The sequence below is a fragment of the Triticum urartu genome, chromosome 5A (genome assembly GCF_056163025.1).
Source record: "Triticum urartu cultivar PI428250 chromosome 5A, HENAU_Tu73, whole genome shotgun sequence".
NCBI classification, from domain to species: domain Eukaryota; kingdom Viridiplantae; phylum Streptophyta; class Magnoliopsida; order Poales; family Poaceae; genus Triticum; species Triticum urartu.
The window spans coordinates 14,289,266-14,315,158 of NC_141877.1; the positions used below are offsets into that span (position 1 = coordinate 14,289,266).

Genomic DNA, 25,893 nt, shown 5'->3' on the forward strand with positions numbered 1-25,893 from the left:
CCTTGGTGTTGTGGAGTATCAACAGCACACCTAACAGGTCTACAGGTTACACACCTTTCTTCATGGTTTATGGAGCAGAAGCAGTGTTGCCTAGTGACATCCGTCATGACTCCCCCCGTGTGGCGGCTTATGTTGAAGCTAATAATGAACAAGCCAGACATGATGCACTTGACTTGTTGGATGAAGAAAGAGACTTAGCAGCGGCCCGGTCAGCAATTTATCAACAGGACCTGCGCCGTTATCACAGCCGCCGGGTTAAGTCCAGGACTTTTCAGGAAGGCGACTTGGTGCTCCGGCTCATCCAGGATCTGTCAGATGCACACAAGTTATCCCCACCTTGGGAAGGACCCTTTGTGGTCAGTAAGAACTTAAACAACGGGTCATATTACCTCATTGATGTTCGAGAGCACAAAGACTCACGTAAGTCGGAGGAGGAGACCCGCCGGCCGTGGAACATTGCTTAACTTCGGCCATACTACACCTGAGCCACCGGCTCTCATCATGTACATACTTTAACATTGTGTATACCATGATAAGCAATAAAGTAAGACCATCGGTCTCTTTTCTTTTCAAAGATTATGCATCTTTGTTATTTCGTATTTTCAAATGACTATTAAGGAGCTGATCATATTTGAATCATGTTTAACCTTTTTGATCCAGCTTATGATCGTATCCGCACCTAGCTGCAAATCTCATGGTCACTTGGGGGCTTCCTGTTCAAACATAGGTCGTATTCGAACCAAAGAGAACATAGCTGCCGTAACCCTCTTGATCGGCTCAAGGACAAACTCACTTGGGGGCTTCTTGATCGTATCCGAATCATAGCTTAACCCCTTTTGGGTCCGACTTCAATCGTATTCGAATCAGGGTCGTTAAAAACCTCTCAAGGTCATTTGGGGGCTTCATGTTCAAACATAGGTCGTATTCGAACCAAAGAGAACATAGTTGTCGGTACCCTCTTGATCGGCGCAACGCCAAAGCCACTAGGGGCTATATGGTCGTATTCGAACCTTAGCTTAACCCCTTTGGTCCGGTTTACTGATCGTATTCGAATCAGAAACCCCCAACCTTTTGAATACAGGGTTAAATTATGCTTATTATCTATTGATTGCCTTTTAATTTTTGTTGTTTCAATATTACAAACAATTAGCCTGGTCTTCTTCACCGGTTCGACTATTTGACAACACAGCCGCCTGGGTCACTCAAACCGGCGGTTTAAGGATCAAGAGGTGCAACCTACCAAGGTATAATGATCATTGAGTATTGAAAAAAGCATTGACTTCTCATAAAGATTGAATTATCAAATTCATCACCCGGGTTATTTAAACCGACGGTCTAAGGATCAAAAGGTACAAGGTATGGTTATTATACGCAATTACCTGCTGCATTAACTAAAAGAGTTAGTTTCAGCCCTTGTCCTTTATTTATATTTGTCTCTGGTTCCCATTGTGGTAAACGTATTGGCTATAAATTGGGTGTTTTGACCCGTTTGGTTCTAAGCCGCCAAGCCAGTCTTTTCTTTGTATCTAGAGGAACAGAGTTCAAACGTTGCAGAAACAAATATTAAATACGATGCATACATTGGCATCAGGAAACACAGACTCACATAAAACTGTTTTATGCGCGATGGCATAAGCAAAGCATATAGTGTTTTCACAACTAAGCTATTACAAGGCTTTATAAGCCCACGAAGATGATCATTGTTCCTCCCTTGCCGGTTCACCACCTTCTGTTGGCTGGAAGTTGGCTTTTGACCAATCAAAACCATTCACAGCGACAAATTCGGCTTCGTCGTCGATCAGGCCGACCGGGTCAACTTCCGGGGAAATGTGTCTTCTCTTACTAGTGGGATCAAATCTGTTACCTTGTACGAGGGACTGGCCATCTTCTTATTCTCACTATCAAAACCCGGCTGATATTTATCAACATTGGTATCATCTCCAAAGGTAGTTGCCTGAGGCCGGACTCCGCGCACGCAAGCCATGAAGTCATCCTGATCAAAGGGAGACCCGTCTTCCTTCACGGTGGGATAACCTCTGGCCACGTTCGCCGAGTCTAGGTCTGGCACCCAAGCCTTGGAGCGGCTCAGGGCAGTCAAAGCTCCGGCTCACGCAGGAGCGTTTCACTTCTTGAAACCTGGCAGGAAGGATTGACAGTTTCTTCAGGATGTCGCTGAGCCGGTTGGGTCCTTGATTAGTAGGAGAGATGGCGGCAAGAGCCCGCTGTGCGCCAATATACAGTTGTTCTACCAAAGTGTATATTGCCTTCAGTTTAATCAACGGGTCTTGGCTCACATTTTTGCTTCGAGGGCCTGCATAAATTTTATACGCAAAGTCAGCTGGCGGCTTATACTCCGGATCAGCAAAAAGCACACAAAGTTAAAGTCGGACGGCTTACCGAAGATGGCAGCTACCATTTGAGACACTCGGCCCTTTAACCCGTTCAACTCTGTTGAAATCTCTTCAAGAGCTGTTTCGGCCTTCTCAACACGTTGGGTCAGAAGCGTTTTTTCTTCCTCCCAAGTTTTCTTCTTGGCAGCAAAGCCGGTCTTTAAATTTTCCATCTCAGAGAGATTTATTTGCAGTTTGGAGTTAGCAGATTGGATTTCTGCCTCCTGACCGGCCAGCCAGGTCTTCGCATCATTCAATTGCGAGTTCAATTCAGATAAGGCATTCTGCAAAACATTCAGATGAGTCAAGATTTGGTTTGAAGTTCAAAAATCAAGATTCAAGCCTCAAGTACTTTACCAAAAATTACTTGACACTTGGGGGCTAATGTATGCCAAATCAAATTTTTACGACTCTACAGACATATTTAAGTCCCAAGTACCTTACAAAGTAACAACACTTGGCACTTGGGGGCTAATGTATGCAATTCAGCAAGTTTATCAAGGTTAAGTCGGAGTATTAAGTACTTTGAATACGGTCCCAAACAATTTAAAGTACCGGCTCATTTATGATCAAAATGAACCGGCCCTTGGGGACTACAGGTGAAGCTTTGAGTTCAAGAAACATTTCAAAAGTAAAGGTTTCGGCCTATATTATAAAGTCTACATATCATTCAATTTCTCTCATAATCCGAAGACTTGGGGGCTGAAGGAATATAGATAAGCCGGAAGAGCGTACCTCGTATTTTAACTACAGCTGCTTGACCATTTCAATCTCAGAGTCGTGACTAGAGTGCACATGGCTGAGATAACCGGACAAAATATCATTGGCATTTAGATGATCATAATTGGCAACGGCGAAACGCACTTTCTGCCTCTCCAATGCCTCTTGTTTTGCCGTGTGGCGAGCCAGCACGGTTGGATTCCCCGGTTCAATAAAACGGCTCTCGGTAATCTGAACATCTTGTGCAGACGGAGAAGGCGGGTTGGCTGAGCTTGATGGTCCGGTTGTGGAAGGATTTACAGTGGTCTCGTCAAATGACGGCTCGGGAGGATTTGTTTCGGTGTCAACAGGCGGGTCTTCTGGAGCGTCAGTTAATGGAGAAGATGGCCTGGCCGGGTCAGATGCCAGCACTGGCGGGTCTTCTGCCGGCTTAGCTGCCTTTGTTTTCTTGGATTTAGCTTGGCCACTAAGAGAGATGTTGCAGGTCTGTCAATACAAAGATACAATTGAACAACCCGAAAGAAAGGAGGATTTCTGGTTACCCGGGGGCAGTCTTGAAAGCCGGGAGTTGCGTCTGTGATGAGTCACCAAAAGAGCGAGACACCTCCTGAAAGGATAAAATAGAGTTAAAAGAAATACAAGGAGAAGGATCCATTAAACAGAGTTAAAGACAGAAATAAGTAAACCTCATTCAGACGTTTCCAAGGAGTTTGTTGAAGAACGACAGCCGGCTCATCTTCAGTCCAAGCTTGACAGCGGCTTTCATGTTGCTGTTTTTTCAAACAAAAGTTGGGATCCAGGTGAGCTAAAGGGTTAGAAAACCTTACTTTACGGATCACTCGTCGAACTTTTTGTCTTGGCAAACGCTCTAAGTCGGAGGAAATGATAGTTACCTCTGCTTCCACAGCCTGACTAGCCCCAGTGTCATCCTGGTAATGATCAGTGTCAATAAGATTGTTAAAAAATTGGCCAAGGGAATCAAGGGCTACCTCCGAGTCAGATGTATCATCAAGCTTCATCAAATCTTCAGTAGTGCTCTTTTTCTTCTTTTTTGACTTTCGGGTCGTTTTCTTGGCATTTATGGCGACGTCTTTCGCTTTCTTGGCCGCCTCGTGGTCATACTTAACTTTCCAGAAGTTAGAATTGGCCTGCAGACAGGTAAAAACAAGGTAAAGAGTCTGGCAACTATTAAAACAATACGGCTAGAAAAATACTAAAGAGACAAATAATAACATCCTTACTTCTGGAACCGGGTTAAGCTGGCAGAAGGGGTTTAACCCGACGACACTGCAATCTTCATATTTCCCGTTCACCAGAAGAGTTGACATTGAGACAATATCTTCTTCTGTCAATTGAACGGGGCTGTGACGAAGAGAGTCATCCAGGCCTCCACCATACTCATACATCAGCTTTCACCGACGGCTCAAAGGGATGAACCGCCATGAGATCCAGCAGCGGGTCAGATCAACTCCAGTTAACCCGTTCCCTAGCAGAGCATTGATCCTTTTGATGGATGGAATCAGCCTCTTGCGTTCAACGACAGACAGCTTATCAAGAAGCGCGAACTTGGAGTCAAGATGATCGGGGCGATAACCCGGCTGGGGCTTCTCATTTGCTGGCGAAGTATCCTGGCAATAGAACCAAGTCTGGTTCCAGTCCTTTGGGTGGCTTGGTTAGTAAATAAGGGGAAAGGCGGCACCCTGCCGACGCTGAATTGATATGCCTCCAAGTTCTAAGCTAAGGCCGTTGGTGCACTCATTCTGCCGGTTCAGATAAAAGTATTCTCTAAATAACTCCACGGTCGGCTCTTGTTGAAGATATACTTCACAGAGTACTTGGAAGTTACAAATGTTAGATATGGAATTAGGCCCGATATCTTGAGGATGGAGCTTGAAAAAATGGAGGACCTCTCTGAAGAACTTTGAGCCGGGCAGTGAGAAGCCACGGTTCATGTGGTCAGTAAAAACGATCACCTCACCATCTCTCGGATTGGGTCGTTCTTCTTCCGGGTCAGGGGCATGCTAAGACATGACGATTTTCGCTGGCAAAAATCCTATGATGAAGAAATCTTTTAAACGTTCCTCAGTTATGGTTGAGGGAACCCAGTTACAGGTGGTTGGCATTTTGGATGGCATGATGTGCAAGGAACTGAAAAGAAAAGCAACATGCCGGTTCAGTTTAAACGGTGAGATTAACAGTTAAGGGATGAAGATGTACAACAAGTAATGGTGGCTTAACTAAGGGCTAACGACATATAAGGAAAAGAAAGCCGGTGCGGTAAGCCGCCATGACTATAGATTCTTTCAGAAAGCGGATTCAGCTAAGTGTTGGGACAAACAAGTTTCCCAAAATGCTTGATATTATTTCAGATCAAATGGATGTTCAAAATGAAAAAAAATCTAGACCTAAAAATACAGCCCAGGTGAGTTCATCAGATCTAAATATAGCTCTTGTACCAGAAAAAGGAGTCTGCAAGTATCAAAAGGAGGCACCAAACAACTACTGCATGAACATACATCTCTTTTGGATCAAAAAGAGGAGGCAGTGGAAGAACTACGAAGAAGCCATGACGAACTGCGAAGAACATGCAGAAACCCTAAACATGGATCTGAGGAGCAGGAAAGTGAGAACTTACAGCTACAGATCTTCTGCGGAGGTCGCCGCCGTTTCTCTGAACTAACTCGGGTTGATGTAGCGGCCAAGGTTGACGGAGACGGAGGTGGAGCGCGGCGGCGGCGAAGCTCGAGCAGTAGCAGGGTCGCGAGAGGAAGAAGACGGAGGGAGAGAGAAGAATGAGGAAGGCCGGGGCGAGCCTATTTATAAGGGAAAAAAGGTGAACAGATGGGCGCGAAGATCAAGGAAGCCGAATAAATGGTTATCCAACTATACATGCGCCTCGATTCTCGGGAAACATTAAAGATAAAAGATCCGTTGGAGGATGACGTCATGAAAGTTTTTTGCATTTTCAAGAGGTGATGTCACAGCGGGTTACAAGAAAATTTCAGCAAAGATAAGAAGATGGATTTTTGTCTAAGTATTGAAGATTGACAAGGAACGAAGTTCAAAGTCAACCTGGGGCCTAATGTTGGGGATATTACTATCAGTTATGACCTGCCCAGGAGGGGCCGGGTCAGCCCCAATGGCGGGTTACACAAAGAAGCCCAGTAAACATTCAAGATTCTAGTTTATTAAGCCTTATAGAAGGCCCAAAGGCCTAAAGACGGTTTAAGGCCCGATATTATGAACAGCCGTATGTAAGGAAAGACTTGTAAAGAAAGGCATGTAAAAGAAGTCACCGAGCCGGACACGATTATGAGCCGGCCGGGACTCTGTAGGCCACCAGGCGTCAACCCATGTATATAAGGGGACGACCCGGTGGCGGCATAGAAAAAAGAAACAACAAGTCGATAACCAAGCCGACGAGTTGAGCCTCTTGGTGATCGAAACCTCAGCAATACCAATCCCAACTAGACGTAGACTTTTACCTTCATCGTAAAGGGCCGAAGTAGTATAAAACTCTCTCGTGTCCTTTGTCCCGATTAACCCCTTTAAACTTCCTAGTGCGATGGCCCTACGACTAAGTCCTTGCTCTAGGACATCTGCCATGACAATTCCACGACAAGTCTTGCCCTAAAAAAGTCAACACGAGGAGGAGGATAGAACGAAATCGCGTCCGCACATGCTGGACTCCACGCTCGTCGGCCGCCTGCGCTCGTCCTCGGCTTCTCCCTCTTGCTGGGCACCCGCGCCCCATGCTCGCCGGCCTCTCGTGGCGCCGCGCTCGCCGGCGGCCGCTCGTGCTTGCTGGTCGGCCAACTATAAGGGTTGCAGCTTCTCGCCGGCCGGTCGTAGCTTCTTCGCCGACTCGTCGCAGCACCACCGTGTATCATCTGCCTCTCACCGGCGTCACCTCTGGCACCATGGTTAGCTCACCGCGCCTGTCGAGGGTTTCTCAAACGCCGGTTGCAGCTTTTTTGTGTTGTTCGTAGCTTCTGTCGCCTCCGGTTGAAGCCTTTTTTGTCACCAGTTGAAGTTTTTCCCACCAACGGTTGTAGCTTTCTCAAACACCAGTTGCAGCTTATGTGGTGCCGGTCCCAGCTTCTGTGTTCCCTCCGGTTGAAGCTTTTTTTCTCGCTGGTTGTAGCTTTCTCAGGTGCCAGTTGCAGCAACCTTGACTAGCTGTCGTACTGACAGCACCTTGTTCCAGCATCGACGGTTGCCTGTTGCAACACCTGTGCTAGTCATTCTCCAGCTCCGGCTAATGCTGGTTGTAGCACAGTCTTCGGGTGCACCGTTGTAGCATCCCGAGGGAACACTGCCACGGCTCGCGTGGCCGTGGGCCATCCAGCGCCTCTCGTAGCAGCATGCTCGTCGTGCACGTCCTGGGGATGACCAGGACGAACTCACGGCGCCTCTGGGGGAGTTCGTGCGTGCCGCCATGGCTGAAGTGGGAAGGAAAGACGGGGAGGCGGCTCGCCGGCCATGACGGGGAAGAGGGTGGAGAAAGAGCGGCCATGGAGAAGACGAGAAGAGGACGCGCTGGGCGCTATGAACCATAGTGAGGGAGAGAACGAATGGAGAAGACAATGTGGAGAAGAGGATAAGGTTTGAGGGCTCGAGCGGTTGGTGGGCCAGAAAAAGCACGTATGCAGATGGCGCGTATAGGCGTGAGATCTAATCACGATTAGATGGTTGACGTGAGACTGGCGCAATGTTTCGGCCGGCGTCCCACTGGAAACGTTTTCCAAAGGACAAGGACTGACTGCACTAGTAGAAAAAGGGGCTTTGGTCCAGCCAGAAAAGAGCATTAATCCCGGTTGCATTACGAACCGGGACTAATGTGAGCATTAGTCCCGGTTCAAGCGGCGAGGGCACCATACAGGCATTACTCCCGGTTCAAATGGGACCTTTAGTCCCGGTTCGTGGCACGAACCGGTACTAAAGGGTGCGATGCCCATTAGTACCGGTTTGTGGCACGAACCGGTACTAACCTTTAGTACCGGTTCGTGCCACGAACTGATACTAATGGGGTTGAGACCTTTAGTACCGGTTCGTGGCAATTTTCAAATCCTACCCCCCCCCCCCCCCCCCGGTGCATCGCCTTTTCAGTTTTGTAAAAAGCAAAAGAAAATGATAGAAACTTCAAAATTTAAAATCCTTCGAGAGGTAGTTACGTTATTACATCTACTAGTTAGGAAAATTTAAAAACTTAAATTTGGACATGTTTTGCAAAAATGTAGGGAAAATGTAAAACGGCTATAACTTTTGCATACGATGTCGGAAAAACGTATAATATATCAAAATGTTCGGAACGAAAATCCGCATCCGATGGAGACTGCATACGGCCTGTTTGCAAATTTTTAGAATCCTCAAATTCTAAAAGGAAAAAAAGTTATGCTCAAATTTCAGTTTTTTTTGAATTTTTGTTAAATCTGGTCAAACTATGGTCAAACTACTTATTCAAGAAGTATTAGTGTTACTAAATAATTATTCAAGAATATTAGTGTTACTAAATAATTATTTCAGTTTTTTTAAATTTTGGTCAACCATGGTCAAACTGTGGTCAAACTACTTATTCAAGAAATATTAGTGTTACTAAATAATTATTGATTTTTAGAACAATAGTTTCACACTCAAACAGTGAAATGTGTGACTTCATGCTCAAGCTAAATTCCTGAGGGTTAATAGGATTGCCATCTTACTATTGTCAGGAAAACAACAAGTGCAGACTTGGAAACGAGGGAGAATAGAACCCGGAAGTTAAGCGTGCTCAGGCTGGAGTAGTGAGAGGATGGGTGACCGTTCCTCGAAGTTAGATGATTTGGAATGATGAGGGGTGATTAGAGATTAGAGGTTAAAATAATTCAGAAATTCAAAATTCAAAAAAAAATTTTAAAAAAAATTTCAAAAAAAATCATAAAATATCCTTTAGTACCAGTTGGTGTTACCAACCGAGACTAAAGGTGGACCTCCAGGCAACGGCCACGTGGAGGAACGAGCTGCTTCATCATATCTCGGTGCTACGCATAGTAGTCAATAGAAAAAAGTTGTGGGAAACCAAGGTTCCGGGAGTGATAATATTTGCATGGAGGGTTCCTCGAAGCTCAGTTCCTCCAGATACGTTAAGTGCAAGAGGAATACGGTGTTTTGGCAAAAAAAGGAGGGATATTGTGGGCCCAGACATTTATGTGATATGTAACGGGGAAGAAGATACATGCGTGGAACACGTGATTTGCGACCCAAACTATATTAAAAAAAGGTACATCACATCATTTCTTTATGAAAAGGAGGTTGAATCTCGGCCTCTGTATCGAGTGATGCACACTATCATTTTCATTATATTATTCAATATATAATGTCTTACAATATAAAACATCAATCCTTCCAAATTCATCTTCTAGGGGACAAATATCGCTCCACCTACAAGCTTGATGATAGTGGTGGTTATGATCAAGGCCGCTTACCCTGGCTTTTCCCCTACACACATCTGTCGGTGCAGAAAACCGGTAGGGTACCTTGCGTAGCTGGAAGTCACAGACCGGAGGTCACACGGGTTTTTTTACCCACGTTCAGGCCTCCATGATGGAGTAGTACCCTACATTCTGGTGGTTGTTTATTGATGGTGTGTATACCACGTGCGAGGGGTTAGAGAGAGAGGTATGAGTCTATATATCCATAGTTATTTCTATGGGAATAGATGGGAGTGAGAGTCCACTAGCCCCCCTTATATACACGGTGGGGCCTAGGGTTTCTCAATGGGAGGTGCGATCTAGGTCACCGCCGTGATCATCTTTGCGACCAAGATGATCCAGAGATATATATATCCCTTCCTCCGGGCTCCCTTCTGTCGTTGGGTATATGGTTGGCCTTGTGGGCCTACCGTCAGGCTCCTTGCTGGCGAGCCACCCCCACTGTATGACCCCATTAGTAGCCCTTGAGCGTGTCGGATGTTGCAGAACTTGGTCTTCGAGATTTTCGGTCGGCCCTTCCCTTCATAGTGCTCGGTCTTCAATATGCCCTTCGGGGAGTCCGGCCGCTAGCGAGGCCCTGTGACGGGCAACCTGTGGCGAGGGCTTTGTTGTTAGGCTTCCTAAGGATCGGAGCATCGCAGATGCGTCCTTCCAACTTAGCCGATGCCTTTTGGGAAGCCATTGGGTGGACTCCGATGATGGTGCTTCATCATGATGATAACTCTGGAATTCGTGTGCTCGTGCTTCGCGGAGCGGGAAACCGCAGGAGACGTGGAGCAGGGGCTAGTTTGGATCGATCCCTGGGCGTTGTGCCTGGCAAAAAGTCCAGCCTGGGAGCAGCCTGGATATCTGTCCATTTTTGCCTGGTCAGGCACGCCTGGGTAGATGGTGTTTGGCTGAGGACATGGCCTGAAGAAAGTGTTACACAGATGATGTTGTACTAGTATCTGACAACTGTACTGAAAATCGCTTTATTTGACCCAAGCAGCTGTGGTTACTGAACCCAGGCGTCCGGTTTCAATTGCCTGGGCCAGGTTAAGCAAGGCCAGCAACTTTTCACCAGGCTAGCAGCTTTTTCTTCATCAGGATACAAACCAAACAATGTGCAGGCAAGTTCCAGGAAGGCTTCAGGCCAGGCATGTTCGGACGAGGACACGAACAAACACGCCACACGTGTCACATCGTGATGTCCGCCCGTTTGGTTTCAGGACGGCTTATAAGAAGGAAAAATTGCCTCGTCTTCTCCATTTCAGCCCTCCGCCTCTGGTTTCTTTGCTTGTGCCGCCGTCGCCAGTTTCTCGCGATTCACCCACGCAATCCTTGATCCTTTAGCGCCGCCGTTATCATGGGCAAGACCAATAGGAAGGAGAGAGCTCGTGCCTCGAGCCAAGATCCGCCCACCGCCATGACAAAGAAGAAGCGGAAGAGAGCTGCCACCGGAGAAGGGAAGAAGCTGCCACTGTGTACTAATTGGTATTTTTCCCAGATGAAGCTCCAAAACGCAGCCATAGAAAGGAGAGTGATAGATGCAATGTTTGTATTTTTATGGAGAAAGACCTAGTAAATGCACTAGTCCACTGCTTACTTGCAAAAATATTTTGGGATGAAGCTCAAAGTTGGTTCAGTTTCAAGCTAGCAAGACTGCATCCTAACACGTGTGGGCTCGCAATGTTTTAATATGTGATCCCCGGTCAGATCGGGTGACGGGGTGAGAGCAAAATATTTCTATGTTATGTGGGCGCTATGGAGGTCAAGGGATAGATGTGGACAAAGATCAAGAGAAGTTGGAAGCAGATGCATCTGTAAGAAGGATCAAAGAAGACCTGCTGCTTCTGGACATACCGAAGCAGCAGGGGAATGTGTTACCCGAACATGGTTGGAGCACGCTCATGCGCCTTTCTTAAAGATCAATGTAGATGGTGCTATTAGTCACGGTTCTGAGGAGGGACTGGCTGTGTTCCTTGCTCATCGAGAGGCTTGCTGGGTGGTTGGAGCAAACCACATGCAGGGGTGACTGATCCCCTCATCATAGAGACATTGTCACTTCAAGAAGGTGTTCTTTTTGCAAATCTGAGAGATCAACTCATGTCATAATGGAGACCGACTGTTTAGCTTTGGTCAACCTTTGGAATTCTCGCCACAATGAACCCTCTGTTGTGGCAGAGAAAAGTCCACATTTCAACCCTCAACTAACCACGGCGTTTGATTGTCAACCCTCAACTCTAAAACCGGTCGGATTTCAACCCTGAACTTGTCACACTGTCCACTTTACCCCCCTTGACTCGGTTTGAGACTAGTCAAGTGGTTTTGACCCGGTCAAAGCTGACTGGGCAGCCCAGTCAGCATGCCACGTGTAAATCTAAAAAATGGATGATTCTCTCAATCTATAAATCCATTAAAGTTGAAAATTTCCCAGGTATCTAAACATCATATGAGTGTTGTTGTGTAAAAATTTCAGAATTTTCTGGGCACTTTTTTTTCGGTTCAAAATTTTGACCGAATAGTGGCTGAATTTGAAAAATTGATGGTTCTCTCAATCTATAAATCCATTTAAGTTGAAAATTTCCCAGCTATCTAAACATCATATGAGTGTTGTTGTGTAAAAATTTCAGAATTTTCTGGGCACTTTTTTTTCGGTTCAAAATTTTGACTGAATAGTGGCTGAATTTGAAAAATTGATGGTTCTCTCAATCTATAAATCCATTTAAGTTGAAAATTTCCCAGCTATCTGAACATCATATGAGTGTTGTTGTGTAAAAATTTCAGAATTTTCTGGGCACTTTTTTTCGGTTCAAAATTTGGGCAGCATTTGGGCAGCATTTTGGTACCATTTGGTAGCATTTGGTCATCATACGGAAAAGATGATTGCAAACACACATAGATGTCTCAAATAGAAAACATAGATGTCTCACACACAATACATAGATGAGGTCTCACACACAACACATAGATGTCTCACACAATACATAATGCATTTCTGGCAAGCAGCGATGTTGCTAGCTGATTCATGATTGAAATCCAAGCAGCCTTCGAAACCCCGCATACTTCTTTGTGTGCTTGACAACTCTGCTGCTAGCTCTAGCGCTAGAATTGCCGGTAGATACATTAACATTGACATTGGAGCTTCTTTGCACATTAATTGTATTTCCGGAGAAATTGTTGGACCTGCTGCTGCTTCCAGTTGGCGCCCTTCTCTTTGGGTTAGGTGCAGCCACTTCCTCAGTGGCCTTCCTTTTGCTCTGCCTAGTGCTGCTCTGGCGTGAAGGCTACAAGAAACATGGCAAATGTTAGTTATATATACATGATAGTGTAATCAGGTTTGCTCATGCATATTTCCTGGATAGTGTACCATATTTGGCCCTTGACTAGCACATGGTGCTTGGCTACTTGTTGCAGTTTGGCTTGCAGCAGGCTGTTTGGAAGCAGCTGATGGTGCTTTGCTTCTAGCAGGACCTTGGCCTTGCTCAGGAGTTGGTGTATTTGAACTCCCTGTGCCATTTCTTGCTTTGCATGATGTCCTGTTGTGCCCATGTAGCTTGCACATGCTGCATCTTATCTTTGTACCTCTCTTAGAAACCCTAGTGGCACACCTTGGCTTCTCTTGTTGCTCTCTGGTCCTTTGCTTTTTCTTCCTACCGGGCATCATAATCTCCCCTGGTGGATTAGGTTTTGGCCTCTCAGACACAGGCCATGCAGGTCTGCCTTCCACAGGTTGAAGGCAAAAAGCATAAGTTTTCTTGAATGCTTCTATGCTATAGCACTTGTAAATGTAATCATCTATGTTGTTGGTTTTGAAAAAAATGCATGATATAGCATGAGGGCATGGAAGACCAGATAGTTGCCAATATCTACAACTACATGTCCACTCTTCTAGATTCACTTGGAACCTATGTTCTCTATGAGTCACCTCATATAAATCTTCACCATTCCAAACAGCATGACAATAGGCAGAGGCATTTATGCTTTTCTTCAGTTTTCTAAGTACCGTGGGACAAATGGTGCCAGTCCACTTGTCCGACTCGGTTCTTTGATATTCTATCCTAGCCATTATCTTCACCCTAATGGCTTCAAACATGCTGATTGCTGGCAAACAGCGAGGCTCCACGATCCATTTATTAAAAGACTCGCAAATGTTGCTGTCTACCGAGTCACAATTAGAGCCCAACCTGAACCAAGCCCTGCTCCAATGGTGTGGGTCAGTTTTCATCACATCCCTTGCCCCTTCAACAGTCTCTTGTGCTAACTTCGCTCTTGCAAGATTGAAAAGCATTGGAGAACTAGCTTTTGCACATGCCCAAAATAGCTTCTGCCATTCCTTCTCTCTGTAGGTCTTCCTCCAGTTTGCATACAAGTGCCTTGCGCAATTCCTATGCTCTGCTCTTGGTAGCCAATTTTCAATAGCCTTGAGAATACCCTACAAGCAACGACAACATGAGTCAGAACATACAACATACAACACAATGTAATATGATAAAATGTGATTAAAAGAGAATTACTTTCTGCTGATCAGAAATAATAACATAGTCCGATCCATCTCCAAGTTTTAAGTCTGAGCACAACAGGCTAACAAACCAATCCCAGGTTTCATTGGTCTCTTTGTCTACAAGTGCCCACGCTATCGGATACATCTGATGGTTTGCATCTCTTCCAATTGCACTCAACACCTCTCCTCCTCTCCCCTTCAAGAAACATCCATCCAAACCTATGACTTTTCTGCATCCAGCCAGAAAACCTTTCTTACAAGCATCAAAACATATATAGAATTTGTCAAAGGTTGGAACTTCATTGTCAGGGTTTAGCTTCACTATGCAAGTAGAACCAGGATTGCTTCTAAGAAGCTCTAGCTGATAATCGAAGACTTGGCTATATTCACCCAATTTTGACTCTTGAATCCTTTTTGAGACAATTGCCTTAGCTCTCTTGATCTTCGATATGTGTACATTAGCAAACATCTCCTCCTGCACCGTGGCCTTCAAATTTTGGACTGACCAGTCAGTGTTTGACTTGATCAAATTCTCAAACTTGTTGGCTATTCTGGTGCATGTCACCAACTTGTTGTCTCTCCTCTTTGGGCATGTGTGCTCATCAATGAAAGAAGTAATCTGCCAGCTTTCAAACTTGCTAGTCTTCCTCGCTAAACAAACCCATTTGCAAGTTGGCCAAGTGCACTTTGCTCTCACCCTGTCACCCTCATCCTTAATGAATTTTATTTCCTTCCTCTTCCTAAGACCATAGTCCACTATTGCCTCTTTGAACTGTTTCTTTCCACTAAACTTCATTCCCAAACTGAATTTCTTCACCTCAGCCTGACTCGAATACTTTGGAAACTCGGACTCATGAACAACAAGCTGACCATCACTATCTTCATCATATGATTCATCATCTTCATAACTTGAGTCAGCTACTATCTTTTTTTTTGTCGGAGGTGCAATGGCCTTCTCTATAGCAGTGATGTCCTTGCCCTTGCCCTTGCTCTTGCTCTTGAAATCCTTGTACTTCTGCCTAATCTCCTCCACCTCATCATCGGATGTTGAGCAATCCGATAACACAAAGTCACTATCGGATGAAGAATCGGTACCATTGCCATCAACAGCATCACTTTGATTTGATTCCTCTTTACCACCAGCAGGTACTTCATCATCCCCAAAACTTTGCTTTGAATTCTCATCACCGCCCGCGGGTACTTCATCATCCCTATAACTTTGTTGTTCTGGCTCATTACTACTAATGTCCTCAACATATATGTCCACTACACCTCCATCTGTTTCATATGAGAGCATGTACTTCACGGAATTTTCATCAACTAATGCCATCAATCCATCAGACAATTGTTTTCCAGGATATAACCAATGCAGCATCATGATTACTCCTTGTCGAGCGACACTGTAATGCACTTTCAGATTTAGAATGAGAGTGCGTAAGGACAAACTGCGCCGCTCAACATGAGAAATTTCCTCGCTGCCTCCAACATATTCCAAATTTTGACCCTCACGCACAAATGCACCATTGAAATGGAATCGCACAACAAAGAAATCCAGAGGATCCATTCAATCTACAAGAGATGAGAAAACATAATAAGAAATCATTACTACGGTTTCAGCAATAGAGAGAGGGGGAAAATCACTATTAACAAGGGGTGCAAGGGCAGGACCAGCAGCAGCAGCTAGCCCAAGCTAGCAGCTTGCCGGCGGTGGCAGCACCAACAACTCGCCCAAGCTAGCAGCAGCAACTCGCCGGCGGCTAGGGTTAGCAGCAGCAACTAAAATCTAAGGGAAACAGAGGAAGGAAGGGAGGGAAGAGAGGGCAAACCTGCGGTGGAGGTGGAGGTGGTGGCCACGGCCGGCGGCGTTCCAGGGCGCGGTGGAGGTGGTGGCCGCGGGCGGCGGCGTCCCAGGCCGCGGTGGAGGTGGTGGCCGCGGGCGGCGGCGGCCCAGGCCGCGGTGGAGGTGGTGGCCGCGGGCGGCGGCGTCCCAGGCAGCGGTGGAGGTGCTGGCCCCAGGCAGCGGCGTCCCAGGCGGCGGTGGCGGCGCGCCCGGTTGCCGGTCGCCGGCGAGGAGGTCGTGGCTGCGGGCGGCGGCGACCAACGCGGCGGCAGGTCGATTTGGATCGGGGTGAGACTGAACAAACGAGAGAGAGATGGGGATAAGGTTGGACCTGTGTGCGTGGCATGCTGACTGGGCTGCCCAGTCAGCTTTGACCGGGTCAAAACCACTTGACTAGCCTCAAACCGAGTCAAGGGGGGTAAAGTGGACAGTGTGACAAGTTCAGGGTTGAAATCCGACCGGTTTTAGAGTTGAGGGTTGACAATCAAACGCTGTGGTTAGTTGAGGGTTGAAATGTGGACTTTTCTCGTTGTGGCACCCAGCCTTGCTGAAAATCAGGGAGCTAACTTTACGTTGTACCCACTTTGTAATTCAACATGTAACTAGATCCGCAAATTTACCGGCCCATCTTTGTGCAAAGCATTTTGGACACTGATTCACAGCTTCCGTTCCCGCAGCACCCTCTTGGTTGACTGTCCTAGGAACGCTTTTGTTGAATAAAAGGCAAAAGCTCTAAAGGTTTCACGCAAGAAAAATGATTTTTTTTCTCAGTTCATATAGCAACAGCCCTTTTGCTGTCATGCAGTAATATACGTTTGGTTGGCTGAAAACAAGAATTCCAGGGAGAAACCCCATTGTAGAAGATAGTGCTACGGAACCCATTTTTTATTGCTGCAACTTCCATTACAACTTGCAACTACAGAAACAAACGCACCGACATTTTCACAGCACTTTACATACTGTTGTAGCTGATTTCAAACGTCATATAACCAAATCGATCGAGTTGCTATGCTTTTGTCTACATTTACTTTGGTGTCAGGATGTACATCTTGCAGTCATGAGGCGCCACTGATGCAGATAGCTGCCCCTGAGCGGAGAATGACGAGTGCTGTGCCACAAGACGGAAGTTTTTGTGATGATGAAACACTGGAATGTGTAGTGGATTGTCAAGGATAAGCACTGAGTTCTGAAGAAAGCAAGCTTACCGCCCATAGATCGCGAGCGGTGACAGCCGCGGATACCGGAAGCCCGACTTTTGACCAGTGTGTGGTGATGGTTGCTTGGTGCCCCTGCCTATTCCATAGAACCACCACCTTTCTGTTGCCGCTGAGTGGTCCGGCCCAAACCTAGAAAATTATCTCCCCAGTTTCAGTTTCAGAAATCTCATCATGGAAGCCACTACTAAGATATTTGAATTGAGCAATACCTCCAAACCACCATCGGATTGCACCTTCTTTCCCTGCACGCCAAGTCTATCTGTTCATACAACTGTAATATGAGTACACTGAAAATCCCATATGAAGAAGGTATCATGCGCAAATACGTGTAAGAGAATGCTTGCCTTGGTTGACAGCGATGACCTCCGTATTGCTGATTATGTTCTTTGTCTGCGGGCTCATCGAGCGCACGTCGCACCCAAGAAGAAGAGGAGCCTACACAACTCAGAGGCAGGTTGCGGTGAGGAAATGCAGAATTCCTTTTTGAGAATCGAAACAACAGTACTCATACATGGGACAAAATGGGTAATACCTTTGCAAGTGCCCAGATGCTGAAGTGCGAGCGGTACTCAGCTTCAGACATCCCGCCATTTCCAACTTCAAGCATATCAGGATCTGATATCGGAGGAGAACATTGTCTATCGATCAGTTCCAAGCTAACAAATCGTTAGGCAATCAACAATAATACTGGGACAGATTCCTCTGAAACACTTACCGTTCCATCCACCAGGTCCAGCGTAGGAGGCCCATCTGTCATTCTGGTCTGCGCGTGATGTCATGCTGAAGTAAAAAGATAACAATGATCAGTCCTGCTAATTCTAGTATAGCTGTACTTGACCAAAATCCCTGAGTTGATCAATTAGGCAGCACCTGTCCCAGTTGTCAGCAATGTCGCCGGTTGTCCTCCAACTATTACCACCCATGCCACGTGCCCATGTAGCAGGGTTTTCGACTCCCCTAAACAGCAAAAACGCAGAAGAGTGAATGACCAATGCTTGACGTTTATCCTTTCCATCCTAAAATGTTATGACAATCAGACTCACCATTCGCAGAGTGAGAAGAAGATGTTCTTCCCGTATTTCTTCATGGCGTTGCTCATCCTAGTGTATCTGCATCAACCATGGCAAATTACTTCACAAACTAAGACATAAGAAACATTGCACTGTTCATGCCGCACGCAGTTCTAGGTATTGTCTCCGTACCTTTCCTTGACGTTCCTGCCAGCATCGTTGCAGTTGTCGTACTTCAGATAATCAACTCCCTGGAGACAAGAAGGCAAGAATTACAAGAACATCAGGGTTTCTGGTGTCAGTGTTGGTTTGGCATGAGCCATCAGGTAAGTAATTATATATAAGGGGTAATACCCAAGACGCAAACGTCTTGACATCTTGCTCTTCGTGATCGAGTGATCCTGGCATTTTGTTACTGCATGTTTGTGTCCTGCAATACATGCATGGTGCCAGTTAGTTTAGTGCATTGCCATTTTATCATATTTACAAATTCTAGTTTTCTTGGGCCAATGAAGAGTTTAGTTGCTACAGTGTAAGAACAAATTAGTGTTACTTTTATGATGAATTGGATAGCTAGCATACCCAGCATCACTGTAGATGCCGAGCTTCAACCCTTTCGCGTGCACATAATCTGCAAGCGCCTTGATGCCAGAGGGGAATGTTCTTTTATTTGGAACCATGTTACCCTGAGAAATCATGATACCACGTTATCAGTACTCACAGAAATAAAATAAAAATGGTATACATATAACTAATCTTCTGGTTCTAAAACGTTTAATATTATCTTCAAACTAGTATGGACAAGCAATTGTTTTTTACTAATGTTTAGATGGATTTGTTGAATTGTATTAAAAACATAATTCTGCAATACGTTGCACTATACTGAAAATGATAGGGATGGTTAGAAATGCTCAAGTTCATCTCCTTACCTGGTAATCCCTGTTTAATTCTGCCCAGCAATCATCTGAAACAAGAGATGGAAAACATATTTGAGTAAACAATATTCTGCTAAAAATATTCTAGTACTTGTGTCCAACATGTCATGGGAAATATGGTCCAGAGAGCAATCCATACCGATGTTAACATATTTGTAGCCCAATTTCGCCAAACCAGTGTTGATCAATGCATCAGCTGAAGGAAAGCACCGCAAAATTAGCTAGTGATTGGGCCGAATGTGCATTGAAGAAGTGAAAGGGAGGTTCAGAATTGCAGGTATAAGGAGATCCATATACAGGCAAGATATAGGATTTGAGGCTTGAAACGGGGGGGTTGGGTTCAACTGTTTGGAGATGGTTGCACAGGCGTTATTCAACCGGTTTGGCTAGCATGTCACTAATAGATTACATTATTAAGTTATGTAATCTTTCTATTATACACACCGGTTGTGATGTTTTCTTTTAGTTTTTGCTATGTTAGTTGAGACAATCTACTTTTGAGACCTTTTTTATTTAATAAAGATAGATGTGTGCATCCTGATGATGCAGAGGCCGGGGTTTTCCCGTTTTGAAAACAAAGTGGTACAAGGAAGGAAGGAGGCGGTGTCCAGGCCTTACCTGTCTCCCTGATGACTCCCTCGCTGATCCCGCAGTAGAAGTGGTTCCAGCTGTTCCACCTAATACACGAAATGTTTCATCATGAGTCAGGATCAGATCAGATTAAACTGGAGTAGAATAGAAAATGGCGACCTATGACGAAGTATAGCTGTATAGGTCAAAAGGAAAATCACGACTCATGGCGAGGCTCGTCTTCAGAAAAAAATGGCTGTTTTCTTTTGCTTTCAAGATCACTGTAGATTTTGCATTATTGATGAAGTCACTCATCGATATAGTAATGAACACTGAACACTGAACACTGCTGAATCAATGAGTTAATATAAACACTAGCAGCCAGCTGTTTAGTAACCATTGGGTAGGGGAATAGGAGTTTGCACAAGGGAACTTATATCAGGATTAGACATGGAAATTAGATTTTTACTCCTATTTCTTTGTTTGGTATAAGTTGAGAATTAGTTGAGGTTGAGCTCTACCCACGAATTAACAGGGTATCCCATAGGAACAGAATGGTGGGAATTGTCCCTCTCAACTCCCATTTGTCCTTCCGAATTAAATTCACATTTCTTCTAATTAATCGACCAATAGATTTTAAATCTCCTCACCCCTCAACTCCCATTCCCCGCCTCTAAATCCCACAAACGAAACACGTTGTAGATCTATGCAAACTCTGGAGTGGACACATGTTGGTTCCAATATAAATGCTGGGAAAGGAAAATAATCTTTAGATCTACGACTGGACGAGGGAAGCAGAAAATACAAAGAGGAGACAAGAGCAGTTGGATGGCAGCATGAAAGTACCCCATCTGCGGGGTCCTGCCGAGGCCGTTCTTGACGCGGAGCTCGCCCAACGTTGCGTTCCGGGCCGCATCCACAGGCAATCTGGCTCCTGCCACCGCCGCCACCGCGACGAGCAGCACGAGCAACAACGACGGGCTCGAGGCGTGCACCATGGCTACCTAGCTGCTTTGCTTCTGGTGCCGAGTGAGCCGAGGAGGTGGGGTGGGTGGGGTTGGTACTGGTGGTGCCGGCGAGTGACTGCTGGAGATGCGTATGACGGGGGCCTTTATATAGGGCCACGCGCAGGGGAGTGCGGGACCGCAGCTTTCAACAAATTAATGTAGTACCATTTATTTTCTTCTGATTTTATTTTGATTTTTTGTTGTTCTGTCCATACACTCCTGTGGCTAGACTTGTGTCACCGGGTTTGCCTCCACTGGGTTCGTCAATGAGAGCATCTACAAGATCTTTTCTTTTGGGGAGGGGGGGGGGGGAGGTATTTAATTGTATCTAAAGACCTATTTTAATGCATATGATACATCTCAAGATACATTGCAGTGGGAGAACCCTAATTCCAAGATTTCTCTCTTTTACAAATGGAAACAAAATCTTAGAGTTAATATCCTATTGTGCGTGGGGGGGGGGGGGATATTTAATTGTATTTTCTTTTTTGTGGTGGAATATTTAATTGTATCTAAAGACCTATTTTAGTGCATACGATACATCTTAAGATACATTGCAGTGGGAGACCACTAATTCCAAGATTTCTCTCTTTTACAAATGGAAAAAAATCTTAGAGTTAATATCCTATTGTGCGTAAAGGGAATATTTAATTGTATCTTCTTTTTTGCGGTGGAATATTTAATTGTATCTAAAGACCTATTTTAGTGCATATGATACATCTTAAGATACATTGCAGTGGGAGACCTCTAATTCCAAGATTTCTCTCTTTTCCAAATGGAAACAAAATCTTAAGAGTTAATATCCTATTGTGCGTAAAGGGAATATTTAATTGTATCTTCTTTTTTGCGGTGGAATATTTAATTGTATCTAAAACCCTATTTTAGTGCATACGATACATCTTAAGATACATTGCAGTGGGAGACCCCTAATTCCAAGATTTCTCTCTTTTACAAATGGAAACAAAATCTTAAAGTTAATATCCTATTGTGCGTAAAGAGAATATTTAATTGCATCTTCTTTTTTGCGGTGGAATATTTAATTGTATCTAAAGACCTATTTTAGTGCATACGATACATCTTAAGATACATTGCAGTGGGAGACCCCTAATTCAATATTTCTCTCTTTTACAAATGGAAACAAAATCTTAGAGTTAATATCCTATTGTGCGTAAAGGCAACAATTTATTTCATACCATACATAATTCCACGAGAAAGAAGAAGTCAATTAGGCCCTGTTTGATAACAAAGTATTTTTGAAGTATTTGAAGAATATTGCAGTTTTTCAAAATACCATAGTATTAATTACTATGAGCTGTTTGGTTATGACTAAAAACTGTTGTATTAAAACAGCAGTATTTACAAAACCATAGTATTTTCTCTGTTTTAAAAATAGAACCATTGACCTCTTTTTTAAAAACAGAGCATGCGCAAGAAAGTAGGAAAAGCCGCGTAGTTATCTTCTTCCTCCCTCTAAGCTGCAGCCGCCATGTCGCCTGTGGATATTGTCTCCGCCGGGGACAAACCAAAAGACGTCAAATGAGAGAAGAGCGTGAGTATGTTGATCTTTGTCCTCTGTCTCTTCTCGCTGACCGCTGGCACTTGCCTCTGTGGCCGCTTCGTTACCCCTCCAACTGCACAGTGCCAGTTGAGAGGAACGAGGCGCCCTTGAACTTGGAGAGCGAGCCCACGTTTAGCCGCCGGCAGCTCTGTGTCGTGTTCAAGTGTCTTCTTTTCCTGTAAGCTAGCTTTGTGCATGGTAGTTCAGTGCATGTGGCTGGTTGTCATGCATGCCCGTTCAATGCGTCCAGCTAGCTAGCAAGGCGCGCATTGCAACTGCTTCATATGCTAGCTAGCTAATTGACGTTGGTGCATATAAGCACTTGCCAAACGGGTCACATTATTCTCAATACTTCAAGATACTTTGCTATGTGAAAACTGTAGTATCTTGTACCTACTGACTAAAATACTTTGGCTTTTAATACTTCAGTTTTTCTAGTGCTTCGCTACCAAACATAGCCTAGTTACACGAGAAAGAGGCCAGGCTGGAACAATAGTGACCGATTCACCTTAATCCGAGGTTAGTTTTTTGGCAATCTCAAACGAACGCTTTGCTAGCCGTCTCAAGCTCAATCTCACTAGAACCCATCCAGCCACGACAATTTCCTACAGTCTCATGTGAAATCCTACAATCCCGTAGAAGATCCTCTGGGAAAATGTAAATGACTTTGTTTGCTCTGCTCAGGGAAGGCGTTAAGCGAGGCAGTTCACTCGGAGAGAATTTTGCCCCAGCAGAACCCATCCCAAAATAACCCAGCCGCATCCGCAACATGAAGAAATCGACATGATCGTACATGCTACATCATTCACTGGAGCACCACTAGATCAAGTGGCTGCGCCAGTCGAGATCGTTCGAAAAAGGGTGAGTTTGGTGCTTCCCGTGGATCCGTTTGGGCCTTCACTAGGATCCAAAGCCTCAAATTCATAGGTTTGGATCAAGAGTTTGGTGTTCCTCCAGGATACTGAATGGCATCTTTCCGAGAGAATCAGCCCGTGCGCTAAATTCATCAGTCAGATGGATATACATCCTCTACTCGGATCATTAGTCAGCCTCTTCCGAGAGATGGTTGAGTATCACCAAACTTTCCCTAATTAACTAACCCACACCAAAAACAGAAATCACGAACGTCTATCTCTAAGAATCCATCAGGATCTTTCCTTTGAGTAGATTCATGGGACTACAAATCGGTAAACAACCATAATACTTTTCCAGGAATGTTTAGTTAGATTCAATGGATTACCAGACTTGAGTCTGAAGATCCTGATGAATTCAGGGGCCAATGACGAGGTTATTTCCTACCGAGTAGGCCCATGCATGGTAACTAGAACCAAGGAAAGCCCATGGGGCCAGGCCCATTCACCAAGTAACAGAGTACTAGTCAGCATGGTGGGAGTTCATTCACTCGGCAGCCACCCATACAGAGATCCACCACTGTAAGGATACCCTCTATAAAGCAACACAAATTGTACAACATTTTGACTATGTGTTGTAAATTTTTCAGTAGATACACATATTATGGTTGTAGAGTTGTAGGTGGTAGTACATATGAAAAAAAATAAACAGAGGAAAGGATAAAGAGACGTGCGAGAAACAGAGCCCCCGATCCTCTCATCTCTCCCAAATCGCCGCCATCCACGGCCTAATCTACCTCCTCCAAACCACCTCGCGGCCGGCCCTGCCCCTGCCCTCCTCCCACCTCGCAACCCTGGTGGCTGCCGGATTCGCCGCATCCCCGACCCACCCATGCCTACCACGTCCCGTCTCTCTCTCACCACGTGGCTCCTCCCTGCGCCACCTGCGGCGGCTGATTCAGGCGACGTCCGTTGAATCCTGCCACCGCGAAGCACAATTGAAGGTCCCCTCGCACCGCGCCGCCCTCCCATCTGGCTAGATCAAGTGGTCACAGCCACCAAAGCCCACCCTCGACCCTCCCCCCATGGCTAGGGTTTCAGGCGTCGGCTCGGGAGTCTGTGTCCATGTCGTCCTCCTTTCGTCCGGTTAGTGCATCCCCTCCCCTGGCTTCATCCTCTCTTCTCCCCCTTTCTCTAACCTCTGCTTTTCTCTTCGCATGTAGGTGTGCAGGGAGGAACAACCAGCGGACGGACTTGCTGCTGCTCGGGACAAGAAGCCATGGAGCTTCTTCCTCCTCCTCTGGCATCAGGTGAGTTGGTCCACTCCTCCTTTGTGCTCTGGTTTGTGGCACATCAGGAACCATTGCTATGAATAGCAAAGAGTACTTCACTTGTACAGGTTCATGTTTACATGGTAGATTAATTAATGAGGCTTCAGTATAAAATGGAACATCCTACAATTATTATTATAGAATCAATATTCTGAACATTAGTTTCTAAACAGCATGTGTATCGTTCCTCTGCAGTTTCATGATTTTGATTTCAGAGCTGCCACTTACAGAAAACATAATAAGGTAATTAAGCCACATTCCAAAATATACTAGTTGTGTAAATCCTGAGTAATGGTGTGTGTGTGGTTCTGAAGCAGTCCTTAATTTTGTTCTGAAATTGGCATTTTCCACCCTTTCATGTTCTGAACAATAAAGATTCACCCACAAGGCTTTTTGAATTATGTTAGTTGTATGTCTTAAGAAAATTGTACAGACTCCAATTAAAGAAGTGTTGTGATTAGTCATGGTCAGTGCATATATATATTGTGTTGTCTGAAATGTCTGTAGCTTCAGAGGAACTGTAAGCATGTCTCTCCATCGTTTGTTAGCATTTTCATATTTAGGTCCTTCTGGCTGTCTATATATACTGTATAAGTAGTGATTTTGTCCGGACTAATTTATTTTTACCCAAACATGAATTCCCATGTTAACTAGCATGATGTGTTGAATAACTTAATTGGCCCCTTGACCACAACTGGTGTCTAACTAATATTTAAATTAAGTTTACGAGCACAAACTGGAACACTATTTCTACTCTATTATACTTTACTCATGCTTGGACCAAGATCTCATGAGGAAGCGGGAGAAGGGACACCAAAAATTGGTGCAGGTTCATGTTGCTCCAACAGATTTTGCACTGCATGCCGTAAAAAAATATGTATCTTTATCCCATTGGATATGTTCAACATTGAAAGCAATCAGAGAAAATATTAATACTTATGCAACGATTTCTGCCATACACTAAGACGCCCATAATAGGCTCATGTAGTTTAAGTCTGTACCTGAACCACTCAAAGAAATGATAACAAAACTAATACTAATAGGTCAATGATCACCTTGAGAGAATTTATGAATGTATTTCCATCTACTATGTATGCTAATAATTTGTTATGTATAACAAAGATTGCATGGAATTGAACTATTGGTGACGGTGAGGTCGTCTTACCGGAAGTGACGGTCAGGTTGTCTAACTGGAAGTGAAACTGTTGGTGCTGTTCTGCATTCTGATAATGTTGATTGGCAGGGTGAGGGATCAGAAGATGGATGGCGGGGGCGTTTGAGTTGTATTGGCAGGGCCCTCATGTAGACGTTGGACGAGATGGCGCTTAGCCCCGAGCTCGCTGTCAGTCTCCAAGTACAGTTCGACGAGGTCTGTTGATTATTTTTCATCTTGGTCTTCTTGTTTCTTTCAGTCCATGAGCGCTGGACCACTAGCTCAAGAGCAAGGCCTTCTTCAAGGTACCAAACAGGTTGCCACCTCTCTTTCTTGTGCCACATATTCATCACTACAC

General features: G+C 45.0%; 2 protein-coding genes across 2 annotated transcripts; both read right to left on the reverse strand.

Annotated features, from left to right (window-relative positions):
- Window positions 1-11,847: 11,847 nt before the first annotated feature.
- On the reverse strand, window positions 11,848-15,761 carry LOC147967491 (uncharacterized). The gene is made up of 3 exons (XM_087522479.1): window positions 14,077-15,761; window positions 12,930-13,994; window positions 11,848-12,846 (listed from the first exon to the last, which is right to left on the reverse strand). The coding sequence occupies exons 1-3, from the start codon at window positions 15,625-15,627 to the stop codon at window positions 12,586-12,588; spliced, it is 2,877 nt and encodes a 958-aa protein (XP_087378605.1). The 5' UTR covers window positions 15,628-15,761; the 3' UTR covers window positions 11,848-12,585.
- A 1,009-nt stretch (window positions 15,762-16,770) lies between these two features.
- Window positions 16,771-20,734, reverse strand: LOC125529305 (alpha-galactosidase-like). The gene is made up of 15 exons (XM_048693720.2): window positions 20,482-20,734; window positions 19,684-19,742; window positions 19,205-19,261; window positions 19,060-19,094; window positions 18,713-18,816; window positions 18,485-18,560; window positions 18,323-18,381; window positions 18,164-18,229; window positions 17,991-18,077; window positions 17,836-17,900; window positions 17,653-17,735; window positions 17,465-17,555; window positions 17,330-17,379; window positions 17,109-17,249; window positions 16,771-17,011 (listed from the first exon to the last, which is right to left on the reverse strand). The coding sequence occupies exons 1-15, from the start codon at window positions 20,631-20,633 to the stop codon at window positions 16,928-16,930; spliced, it is 1,209 nt and encodes a 402-aa protein (XP_048549677.2). The 5' UTR covers window positions 20,634-20,734; the 3' UTR covers window positions 16,771-16,927.
- Between the last annotated feature and the right edge of the window lie 5,159 nt (window positions 20,735-25,893).

Excerpts from the sequence above, each read along its gene's own strand:
- LOC147967491 (XM_087522479.1), bottom strand. The coding sequence starts at position 15,627 with ATGGATCCTCTGGATTTCTTTGTTGTGCGATTCCATTTCAATGGTGCA. Across the intron at positions 13,995-14,076 it reads TTATTTCTGATCAGCAGAAA|GGTATTCTCAAGGCTATTGA; the intron begins GTAATTCTCTTT and ends CGTTGCTTGTAG. Across the intron at positions 12,847-12,929 it reads CTAGTCAAGGGCCAAATATG|CCTTCACGCCAGAGCAGCAC; the intron begins GTACACTATCCA and ends TGTTTCTTGTAG.
- LOC125529305 (XM_048693720.2), bottom strand. The coding sequence starts at position 20,633 with ATGGTGCACGCCTCGAGCCCGTCGTTGTTGCTCGTGCTGCTCGTCGCG. Across the intron at positions 19,095-19,204 it reads CTACAAATATGTTAACATCG|ATGATTGCTGGGCAGAATTA; the intron begins GTATGGATTGCT and ends CTCTTGTTTCAG. Across the intron at positions 18,382-18,484 it reads TCAAGACGTTTGCGTCTTGG|GGAGTTGATTATCTGAAGTA; the intron begins GTATTACCCCTT and ends TCTTGTCTCCAG.